General features: G+C 40.3%; 1 protein-coding gene across 3 annotated transcripts in view; it reads left to right on the top strand.

The window, feature by feature from the left end:
• Positions 1-12,478, top strand: part of HMGXB3 (HMG-box containing 3) — a 95,671-nt gene that overhangs the window by 40,080 nt on the left and 43,113 nt on the right. For all 3 annotated transcript variants that reach the window (XM_007447503.1, XM_007447504.1, XM_007447502.1), the window contains 3 exons: positions 3,109-3,606; positions 4,758-4,856; positions 10,821-10,952. In XM_007447503.1, coding sequence (XP_007447565.1) covers positions 3,109-3,606; positions 4,758-4,856; positions 10,821-10,952 — 729 coding nt within the window. The remainder of the gene's footprint in view (positions 1-3,108; positions 3,607-4,757; positions 4,857-10,820; positions 10,953-12,478) is intronic.

Genomic DNA, 12,478 nt, shown 5'->3' on the forward strand with positions numbered 1-12,478 from the left:
CCATGAATTTTCATGTTATCTACTGAGTGTAAGTATAATTAATTTGTGTTGTGCTGACCACTGTCAGTTATAACGTAATCAGCAATTAGGCTTGCAAGTTTAGAGGTAGACACAGGTGCTTTATTTAAGGCCACATTCTTTTGTTACCACTGGTGACTGGTGGTATTGAACTGTGCTAGAAGGAAAGGTGGAAGGCTAAAGGTGAAATTGATGGAGGACATTGAGCCTTTGAGTGCTTGGATTAAAGAATAAGCAAGGAAGCACTTAGGTTTGTGTCTGTCAGCCATTTTGTCATTTCTAGTTCACAGGAATAAAATGGACTGACAACTGTTAACACTGCTGTTTTTTTAAAATTTATTAATAATTAATTTATTTATGGCTGTGTTGGGTCTTCATTGCGTGCAGGCTTTCTCCAGTTGCGGCGAGCGGGGGCTACTCTTTGTTGCGGTGCGCGGGCTTCTCATTGCGGTGGCTTCTCGTTGCAGAGCACGGGCTCTAGTCAGGTGGACTTCGGTAGTTGTGGCACGCGGGCTCTAGAGCACAGGCTCAGTAGTTGTGGCGCACGGGCTTCGTTGCTCCGCGGCATGTGGGATCTTCCCGGACCAGGACTCTTAACCCATGTCCCCTGCATTGGCGGGCGGATTCTTAACCACTGTACCACCAGGGAAGCCCTGCTGTTTCTTTCTTAAACTGAAATTCCTGCAGGAAAAATAACCTAGTTATTGCAAGCTGAAACCTTTTAACCTTAACTCCTTTTTTTTTTCAATTGAAACAATTGTCTCTAACTTCTTTTTTTATAATGTAGAGCAAAGGTTCTTCAGGAATGCAACAACTATGTTATAGCAGAACGGGTTGTATTTCCCTTAGTGGAGCCCATCTGCCACTGATTTTGCCATTTAGATTATTTTGTCCTTGTTGGCTTGGCATTTACCTTCTTGGAAGAGCTTTGTGTTACCTACAGTCTTGGAGATGCCACTCTGTACTTCTCCTCTAGATGATTTGTTTGTGAACTGTGAGTCTGGGAAACAATCCCTGTGGAGAGGGGGAGGCGGAGTCTAGGAAAGGTACACATATTCTTTTTGGTTTCTCCATTATAAGGTCACAAACTTTTTGCCCATGATGTAAGAAAATTTTACCTAATCCTGGAGTGATATGGTTTTTAAAACCAGACACTAATATAGGTCCTTATTAAGGCTTTTTAAAAAAAAATTTAAGTAGATCATCTATAATGATTTTTTCCTTATCCATATGTAAATTTATATCTACCATCATCTCTGCCACTACCCCCAAGATCATTAATAGACTAGCTCTAATATTAACTAGCTGTAACCTTGGAAGAATCACTTAACCTTCGAGTCCTGCTTTCCTCATTTGTAAAATGGGGATAATAGTATCTATTCACAATGTTTAAAATGGACAATGTAAAACACCTAGCTGAGTTCTGACTTGGTGAGTAAATAACACTCTTTAGTGGATTAAATGTCCAGTGACCATATAATAAGAAAAGGTGGCATTTAATGAGCATCTGGAATGTACCAAGACAGGCTTTATATGCTGTTTGACCTCTCCCTGATTACCTGGTGTACAGGTGGGACCCTCCTGCCTGTATACTTAGGGAGCCAGTCAGAGACCTTGGGGCAGGTTGTCTCCTTGACAGCCCTTCAGGTCTCCTGCCAAGTGGCTGGGCCCATGGTTCTAGTGTCATTCCTTGCAGTCTGTAAGATGACTGCCATTCATACTGCCCTGGTTTCTTGTGCTTGGATTTGTTGGTTAAGTCCAGACCAACCTATGTATTTGCCACCATTTAGTCTTGTTTTCTTGACCTGTCTGCTTCAAAGCGTGACTTGAGAATATCATTTCTTCATTATCTCTCCAGTAAAGGCTCCATAAAGGATTTGGACAGTCTGCTTTCATGTTTCATCTCAGTGCTTCTTTTAACTTTCATCTCTGAGTGCTTCCTTTGTACCCTAAGTAGTCTCATTGACTTCTTGCTTTTGATTTATTTAAGGATCCTTTTGTAATTGACTTAGTTCCTTTTAAATGATGCTTCTGAAATTATTTTTTGGTCCGTTTAATTTCAGTTCTCACTTATCTGTTCATTTTGAACTTTTCTGTCTTTCTCATTGGGTAACTTTCAGTTTAAATTGAAAAAAATAAAAGCACCTTTTTCTTGGTGCCAGTTAGCCATGCAGGGCTGTGCTTCTAGTACCTGGTCTCCTTGCTCCTTTGAAGACCTGGCCTGGAGTCGCAGCTTTACTACTTACTAGTTATGTGTTTTGGGAAAGTTTATCCTCCTTGAGCTTCAGTTCCCTCATTTGTGAAATGGGAATAATAATAGTACCTAACTTAGTAGTATTGCTTTAAAAGTCAGGAAATTATTTTCTGAACCTTAAGATCCTAGGTCATTGTTAATATTTATATTCTTCTCCCTCCCCATCACCTCCCAATATATTCAGTGCTTCTCAGATAACCACTTCCCTATGCACATTCTCTCATGAAGCCTTCTTATTGATTGATAGCTTTGTGATCTGTTCATTCCCTTCTTTGCAAGTCTGGAAGAAGCCAGTGATATCAGAATCCTTGCTTGCTGCCCTGAGATCCAACATGGCCTGTTGGTTTATATTTGATGCTTTTAAAGGTTTCACTGAGCATTATACATTCTGGTATCTAAATCTTCAGCTACTTTGGAATCCTAAAGTATCAAAGCTGGAAAGGAACTCATAGATAGCCAGATTCAGCTCCCTCATTTTACAGATAGGGCAGCAAGGCCAAAAAAAAAGGGAAAGGATTTGTTTAAGACTATGCCAGACCTGGGATTTCAGCTCACCGTTTAAGATGCCAAGATCAGTGCCCTTTCTGGAATCTAATGCACGTTATCTGTCTCCTATGTGATTGAGTAAGTTACATTGGCTAAAGTGTGATTCAGATGAAGGTGACATTGCTGTTGGCAGAGGCTGACCCTGTCTAAGTCTTAGGTCAAGAGAATGGAGTCTTTCTGGTTCCTTTGCAGAAAAAAACGAAGAAAAAAAAGGCTTATAAGTATATATCTATGTGGTCTTATTCCATTTATCTCTGCTTGTCTCCCCGACCTGGCTTTTTCATCCTCAGAACTCTAAACTCTCTGCACTGACCGCTGTGGTTCCGGACATCCCAGGTTTCCGCAAGATCCTCCCTCGCTCAGATTATATCATCATCCCCAAGAGCAGCCTGCAGGAGGAGCGGAGCTGCTCTCAGCTAGAGCTGTGTGTGGCCCAGAACCAAATGTCCCCTAGAGGACCATCCCTTGTGTCCAACACTGCCCTGGAGACAGTGCCCAGCCATGCAGGCATGGCAGAACAATGTCTGGCTGTGGAGGCCTTAGCTGAGGATGTGGGAGCCCTTGCCCAGCCAGGTGCTGTACAGGAGATCACCACCTCAGAGATCCTCGGCCCGGATGTGCTCCTAAATGAGGCTTCCCTGGAGGTAGGGGAGAGCCACCAACCTTACCAGACAAGCCTGGTAATTGAAGAGACCTTAGTGAACGGCTCACCAGACCTCCCCACTGGAAGCCTGGCTGTGCCCCACCCCCAGGTTGGGGAGAGCATGTCAGTGGTGACAGTCATGAGGGTAAGTGGCTTTAGTTCTGATGATTTTGCTTTACCTGGGATTGTTAAAAAGGCAGCTGTAGCACCATGCAGTGTGATTCTGAAATAGTGGTAAGTGAGAATACTGGTGTGGCACTTCTAGTTGGACTGCAGTTCTCTTGAACCTTTTTGTCCCCAGGCTTGGTCCAAGTCCCCAGGCTTCAGTTTCTTAGGCACTCTCACCAACTCCTCTTGCCCAGTATAGCCAACATGTTCTTCACATGAGATAAGGTACGTTAACAGGAAGGATGGGGATGACATTTGGGCTGTCCATGAATCAGAGCCAGGATCTGTTTGGCTATTAGTATCAGTTAGAATTTTATGTTCCCTTAAGATTGTTTCAGCAAACACAATGGCACCTTGAACTGTTCAGGAGAATTTTTTAAAATAGTCTTGTTGGGCACAGAGTAAGTAGGAAGAAGGAAGTTCTCCTCAGGGCCAGGTTGATGGGACTAATAGCTGAGAAAGAAGAGAGAGGTATCTCCCTTGTGGCTTTTCTGTCATGCCCAGTTGAGGAGAAAGAACAGTGATTTCCGTGATTCCACAGCCTGGTCCCCTGGAAGTGGAGAGTTGGGGAGCTGCCACCATGCTATTACTCCGAGTGTGATGGCATCCTCAAAGAGGTAGTTGTTCTGTTTAGGCTAAGAGGACCAGCATGCGGCGGCCCCTATGGCCTAGACGGATGAGAGCAGATAGCCCTGCAGAGGATTCTGTGCCAGGCGTAAATCTGTTTTATTACTTGTTGCTGCAGTGCTGTTTATGATGATGAAGCATGCCACTGGTTAAGGCAGATTAATAGGTCGCTAAGAACATTTGACAGGGTCAGAAGAATTGGGTTCTTTCACTAACTGCTTATGTGATCTAGGAGTTCTGAGTCTCTTCAGAACCTCAGTTTTCTCATCTGTAAAATGAGGATAGCACATTGCTTGTGGTACTGGTTTTCTCTGTCTCTGTTTGTTCTTAATTAAACTTTTATTTTGAGATAATTGTAGATTCATTCATTTTTTTGATGTGCCCATTGGATAAGCACATTATCTATGGTTATTGGACTTGATTGGTCTTCAGTGTTGTGGATGGTCCTGGGTGTTCTTCACTCCATCTCAATAAAACTTTCTTCTCTCTATGTACCTACAGGATTCCAGTGAGATTAGCTCCTCTGCGCCAGCTGCACAATTCATCATGTTGCCTCTTCCTGCCTACTCGGTTGTGGAGAACCCCACCTCCATCAAACTGGTCAGTGTGTGGGGAGTTCAAGGAGATTAAGGCTCCATAAGAATTCTCTTCCAGGTAGTTTTCTAAAAGTCTTAACAAACTTAGGACATTGGGACTGGCAAAGATCTCAGAGGTTTTTCTGGTTCAGGTATTCTTAACTGGGGGTGAGGGAGTGGGGAGGGTCTGTGAATGGACCTCCGCAGGAACCTCCTCAAGGAGGTCCAGTTCAGTGGACCTCCATGAACTCCTCAAGTTACATACAAACTTTTCTCCTTGAGAGAGTATTTTCCTGGGATAGGTTCCATGGCTTTTATCAAAATTTCTGAAGCAGGGCTTCCCTGGTGGTGCAGTGGTTGAGAGTCCGCCTGCCACTGCAGGGGACATGGGTTCGTGCCCTGGTCCGGGAAGATCCCACATGCCGCGGAGCGGCTGGGCCCGTGAGCCATGGCCGCTGAGCCTGTGCGTCCGGAGCCTGTGCTCCACAACGGGAGAGGGCCCAGTGGTGAGAGGCCCGGGTACCGCAAAAAAAAAAAAAAAAAATTTCTGAAGCATATGTGTTTTAGAAAAATTGAGAGATCACTGATCTAACTCAATCCTGTTATTGTGCAGGTTAGGTAAAAGGTCCAGAGAAGAGAAAGGACTTGTTCTCTCTATGATTCAAGGCCACTGGGCTGCAAAACAAGGCAGAATGAGGACCCTGGGTCTTTTGATTCTCAGGTGTTTTTTCCATCACACACTGCAGCATGCGGGCTGAGATTTATTCCTAAATATCTCATGTTTCTTTATGATATTGTAAATGGTATTTTATTTTTTAAAAAATATCTATTTGGCTGCATTGGGTCTTAGTTGCGGCATGCAGGATCTTTCATTGCAGCACGTGGGCTTCTCTCTAGTACGTGGGCTCTCTAGTTGTGGCCAGTGTGCTCTAGAGCGCCCGGGCTTAGTTGCCCCACGGCATGTGGGAATCTTAGTTCCCCGACCAGGGATCGAACCCACGTTCCCTGCATTGTAAGGGGGATTCTTAACCACTGGACCACTAGGGAAGTCCCTGTAAATGGTATTTTTAAACTATTTTCAATTTCTAATAGTTCACTGCTAGTATATAGTAATAGAATTTATTTTTTTGCTTATTAAACTTGTGTGCTGCAACTTTGCTAAACTCATGTATTCTGCTAGCCTTTTTGTAGATTCTTTTGCATTTTTTACATAGATGGCAGTGTTGTCTGCTAATAGAGTTTCATTTCTTCTTTTCTGATATGGATTCCTTATTTCTTTTTCTTGTCTTATGGTTTTGTCGAGGACCTCTCCAGTACAGTGTTGAATAGAAGTGGTGAGAGCCGTTATCTGTGTTTTATGTGTCATCTTAGGGGGAAAGTATTCAGTCTTTCATCATTAGGTTTAATATTGGCTGTAGGTATTTCAGAGATACCCTTATCATGTTTAGGAAGTTAGTTTTGCTGGGAGCTTTTATCAGGAATGGATGTTGGATTTTTCAGAATTTTGTGTGTGTCTTTTGAGATGCTGGATTTTGTCAGAATTTTTCGTGTGTTTTTTTTTTCCTTTTCTAGTTAATGTGATTAATATGATTTTTCAAATGTTAAATCAACTCTGTGTTCCTGGGATAAACTCCACTTGGCAATGATGTATTAGCCTTTTAATATGTTATTGGATTTGATTTGATAACATTTTGTTCAGAGTTTCTGTATCTATATTCACAAGGGATATTATTGGTCTCTAATTTTCTTGTACAGTGTTTGTCTTGTTTTAGTATCAAGGTAGTGCTTACCTCATGGAATGAGTTGTGAAATATTTTCTGCTTTTCCAATTGTTTTTGGAAGAGTTTTGTGTAGTACTGGCATTATTTCTTCCTTAAATGTTTGGTTAGAATTACCAGTGAACTCATCCGGGCCTGGAGATTTCTTTGTGGGAAAGTTTATAATGGCAAGTCCGATTTTTAAAATATATATAGGACTATTGAGATTATCTATTTTTGAGTGAGCTTTGATAGTTTGTCTTTCAGGGAATTTGTCCATTTCATCTGAATTGTCAAATTTATTGATATAAAATTGTTCAAAACATTCCCTTATTCTTTTTTTTAAAAAGCTGTGGTAAAATATACATAACGTGAAGTTTACCATTTTAATCAATTTTAAGTGTACAATTCAAGTGCTGTTAAATATATTTACAATGTTGTGCAATCATTACCATTATCCATTTTCAGAACTTTTTCATCTTCCCAAACAGAAACTCTGTTGTATCTATTAAACAGTTACTCCCCATTCCCCACCCCACCTGTTTCCACCCCAAGCCCTGGTAATTGCTATTTTACTTTCTGTCTTAGTATTTGTGTGTTCTAGGTACCTCAAATAAGTGGAATCATGCAGATATTTCCCTTGTGGTCTTACTTTTTCACTTAGCATAATGTTTTCAAGTTCATCTATCTTGTAGCATGTATCAGAATTTCATTCCTTTTCATGGCTGAATAATATTCCATTGCATGTGTATACTATATATTTTTTTATCTATTCATAAACATTGATGGACATTTGGTATGTTTCTACCTTTTGACTATTGTGAACAGTGCTACTATGAGCTTTGGTGTACAAATGTCTGAGTCCCTGCTTTCAGTTCTTTTGGGTATATACCTCAAGAGTACAATTGCTGGATCATGTGGTAATTCTATGTTTAAAGTTTTGTGGAATTTTTATCCTTTTAATATCTGTAGAATTTGTAGTGATTTTACTTCTCCATTACTGATACTGGTAATTTGGGTCTTCTTTCTTTTTTCCTGATAAGCTTGGCTAGAGGTTACTGATTTTATTGCTCTCAGAGAACAAGGTTTTGGTTTCATTGATTTTCTCTATTGTTTTTCTGCTTTCTGTTTCACTCATTTCTATCATTCTTCTGCTTACTTTGGGTTTAATTTAGTCTTTTCTAGTTTCTTAAGGTAGAAGCTGAGGTCATTGATTTGAGAGCTTCTCTTGTAATATAGCTGCTTAGTGCTTAATTTCCCTCTAAGCACTGCTCTAGTGGCATCCCACAAAATTTTTTTTTTAAATAAATTTATTTTATTTATTTATTTTTGGTTGTATTGGGTCTTCGTTGCTGCGTGGGGCTTTCTCTAGTTGCAGGGAGCAGGGGCTACTCTTCACTGTGGTGCGCAGACTTCTCGTTGCAGTGGCTTCCCTTGTTGCGGAGCACAGGCTCTAGGTGTGCGGGTTTCAGTAGTTGTGGCACACAGGCTCAGTAGTTGTGGCTCGTGACTCTAGAGCGCAGGCTGAGCGGTTGTGGCTCGTGGGCTTAGTTGCTCGGCAGCATGTGGGATCTTCCTGGACCAGGGCTTGAACCCATGTCCCCTGCATTGGCAGGCGGATTCTTAACCACTGTGCCACTAGGGAAGCCCATCCCACAAATTTTGATATGGTGCATTTTCATTTTCATTCAGTTCAAAGTACTTTCTAACTTACTTCTCTAACCCATGAGTTACTTAATTATTTTCCAGATAGTTGGGATTTTCCAGGTGTCTGTCTTTATCAATTTCTGATTTGATTCCATTGTGGTTAGAACTTTGTAGTGTATAAGGCCTGAATCCTTTTAAATTGATTGCAGTTTATTTTATGGCTCAGAATACGGATTGTCTTGATAAATGTTCTGTGTGCACTTGAAAAGAATATGTATTCCTGGGTTTGGATGGAATGTCCTGTAGATGTCTATTAAGTCCAACTGCTCTAAGGTGTCTCCTAAGCACTGTTTCCTTATTGATTTTCTGTCTTCTATACATTTCAGATTAGGTTGAGTTGATTGATAGTGTTCCTTATTGATTTTGTATCCTTACTGATTTTCTGTCTACTGTTTCTGTCAGTTATTGAGAGAAAGCATCCATCTGTCATTGTAGATTTATCTGTTTCTTCTTGCAGTTCTATTAGTTTTTGTGTCATGTATTTTGACTGCTATTAAGTACACAAATATTTAGGAATGTTACGTCTTCTGGGTAAACTGAATGCTTCTTCATTGTGAAATGACCTTTATCTCTGGCAGCATTCTTGCCTATGAAATCTACTTAGTTCTGATATCAGCCTTTCTTTTGATTATTGTTATTAACAAGGTATATCTTTTTCCATCCTTTTATCTGTTTGTACCTTTGTATTTCTACTGTACCTTTTTTGGTAGGCAGCATATAGTTTGGCTCTAAGAGCAAGACCTATCTGATGATCTCTGCCTTTTAATTATAGTATTTAGGCTGTATGTATTTAATGTGATTATTAATGTGGTTTGGTTTAAATCAGTCCTCTTACTATTTGTTGTTATTGTTTTGGTCCTATCTGTTTTGTTGTACTTTCTTTTGAAATAATTAAGTATATTTTATGAATCCATTTTATCTCCTTTGTTGACCTATGAGCTATTAACTTTGTCTTGGTTATTGTATTGGTTTCTTTTAGGATTAATAGTACATACCTTTAACTTGTCACAATCTGTCTCATCCTCTAAGACCCCTGCTGTGGATAAACAATACTTTCTTTGATAAGAAAGTTGTAGTAAACATTATTTTTCCTGAGCCTTTCCTGTTCTGGAAATTTATATTCTTTCATGGTTTAATAAGTGTCAGCCAAGCTCTTCTAGAAATACTTAAGAAGGCAGCATCAGCCTTCAACACTAGCATTATTTCCTAAAGTCATTTCTATAAGTTGCTGTTCAGGAGTATTTCCAAATTCATGGTAATTTATATATAGCACTAACTTTGCTCTGAGGGTATATTCAGAATGAATATTCCATGTGGGGCCACAGTTTGAGAAAAGATAAGATATAATGTTTTACCCATTAATAATAGTCTCACAAACTTTTTGCTCCTCAGGATATATCCATTAAGCAGAAAGGGCAGGTGATTTTACGGAAGAGGAAACCAAGGGCCCAAGAGCTAAGATGACTTACCCCCAGCTTATTCAGTATGTCAGTGACAAAATTGGAACCCAAACCCTGGTCTCTTTGCTTGATGCCACACAACTTCACACTCATCTTTGACCTGCTATCACTGTCATAATCACCTTTTCCTTAGGTGTTCTGGCCAGAGGTAGCCTAGAGGCAGCTTGGTGTTTCCCAAGGGAAGATTTTGCTTTCTGGCCAGGCTAGGGGGGTTGGGATTAGTAGCTGAGTAAACCATAAGTGACAGAACAAATCTGACAGGGAAGTGTTTTCTTTCCAGCATTAATCAAGAAATGGGGTATGGCTAATTTCTATTTGTAGCTGAAATGTAATACATTCTGTTCAAAGGGAAATCATCGGAGATGGTGCAAGCCAGTGGCTGAATATATTTATATGCAGATGATCAAATTCTGTGGAGTGTCAGAGGACATGGTTTCAACTGGAGTTCCCTCTCATTTTTTTAGTGACTGGACTGTTTTTATATCTTTGAACCCTAGGTCCTAGGTTCTCTGATTTTTAACTAACAAGAATGAAGAAGCAAATTCTTTGAAGTATTGAGAACCAGAGGGTGCAGCAGGATGCATGGAAGTAATCTTGACCAGGAATCAATAAGATCTGTCTTCTAGGTCTAGCTCTGTCCTTGAGTCACTACATGATTTGAGGCAAAGCATTTAACTACTCTGAACCTCAGTAGTAATAATACTTCATAGCATTGCTGAGAACATTAAATGAGATATTGGTAGAGTGTTTAGCACTGTGTGGTACTTTGCTTAATTAATTGCAACTCTTCTTACCTTTATACTTCTGGTACCTAACTCTGGTAACCTTGGGCAGCTGTCTTCATTTGCATTCACTTTCTCCATTTCTAAAAACTGAACTAGTTAGTTGTATCTTAGGACCTTTCCAACTCTGACCTTTTAAGATACCATGAATTGGCTAAACTTCTGCAAGCTGGTATCCATCCTCCTGGCATTGTTGTGGTTATAATGGTCATCAGGATCTGGCAGAGATTAGACTGTGGTGTTGATTCTGACTTGCTCTTTTTTATTTGTTTTTTAAACTCAGACTACTACGTACACCCGACGGGGCCATGGGACATGCACCAGCCCAGGCTGCTCCTTCACATATGTCACGAGGCACAAACCACCTAAGTGCCCTACCTGTGGTAACTTCCTAGGAGGGAAGTGGATCCCAAAGGTAAAGTTCATTGGCCATCACTGCTTTGGAAACACCACAAAGTAGGCTTATTATTTCCCTTTAAGAACAGATGACTTAAATTAATATTCATTTAATTTTCTGACGACACAAGTAAGTCAGTTTCTTTCTTTTTAAAAAGAAAGAATAAAATGTTATCCGTAATCTCATACCATCCAAAGAAAAGGTATTGTTAAGATTTCAGTATATTTTCTTCCAATCTTTTTCTGTGGATATACAAGTTCTGTATCTTGCCTTTTTTTCCTTTAACATATCATGCCATTAAATATTCTTCAAAAACATTATCTTTAATTGCTTCATAGTTTTCCATGAATGACTACACCATGTTAAATCATTCATTTCTTGTTGTTAACAATCCACCCTCCACACTGACTGCTTAGCTATTCACACGCACAGCGCACATCTCATTCCCTAGTTCAGAGTCCTTTTAGTTTCATATAGTTCCTATTAAAAGTGGAGGTCTTTAACCCGATATTCAGGTCTGCCATAGCTTAACGTTTCAGATGTATACCTCTGTCTCCAAATAAATGATGCTCAGTAAATAAATGAGCGTTAGAGCTGAGCCCCTGTGATGTTCAGTTCAGCACATGTTTGTTACCTGTTGTATGCTGACTACATGAATCATACATACTTGCCACATTTTTGATATAAATTATTTAGGGACAAAAGGACTAGAATAGTCAGAGGTGGTTTTATAGAGGAGATGGTTTGGAAAGATCAGTAGAATTTGGGTAGATAGAAGAGGAAAGAAGGCGTTGTTTTTGTGAAAATAGCTTAGGTTAGGATTGTGTTCGTCATGTGTTTGACTCATGGTCCAAACTCATTTCTGTAGAGAAAACTTCAATAGCAGCATACTTAAGTTCCTTTGGGCAGTTTCCACAGAACAGCTCTCAGAAAATTACTGGGATGGTGACTTTTGCCCTCTGGCTGAGTGTTGGAGTTCAGGATAGCACCAATTTCTGAGGCAGAATAGATTAATAATTAATACAATTCTGGAGTCAGCTTCCTCAGTTCAAACCCCTACTTCCCACGTATTTAGCTTTGTAACCCTGGGCAAGTCATTTTATGTCTCTGTTCTTGATTTAGGCTTCCTTTCATTTGTAAATGGAAGTTAACAATAGTGCCTACCTCATTAGGGTTATTGGAGGGGTCAGATGAAATGATCCATGGGAAGTGGATGGCCCATTCCTAGTGTATTGAATATTCAGTCCTCAGTAGGGCCTCACTGCTCCCATTGTTGGCAGCAGTATAATTAATATTAACAGCAACAGTAGAGACAATTAACATTTCAAGGGGCAGGAAGTACCTAGGGCCTTGTGGAGTTTTTAGTGTGCACTGCGAAGCCATTTCATTTATTCCCACCCTAATTATTCTCCCAAAATGTACCTCCCCAGCTGCAGTAGGAGGATTGAATTGGATAGTGTTGTTGGACTCCTCCCTGGTCCTTCTTCACTGATGCACAGCAGGTCTGTCAAATGACCTTATTTCCTGTGCTTTTGCGTGAAAGA

This window comes from Lipotes vexillifer, unplaced genomic scaffold (genome assembly GCF_000442215.2).
Source record: "Lipotes vexillifer unplaced genomic scaffold, Lipotes_vexillifer_v1.1 scaffold1009, whole genome shotgun sequence".
NCBI lineage: Eukaryota > Metazoa > Chordata > Mammalia > Artiodactyla > Lipotidae > Lipotes > Lipotes vexillifer.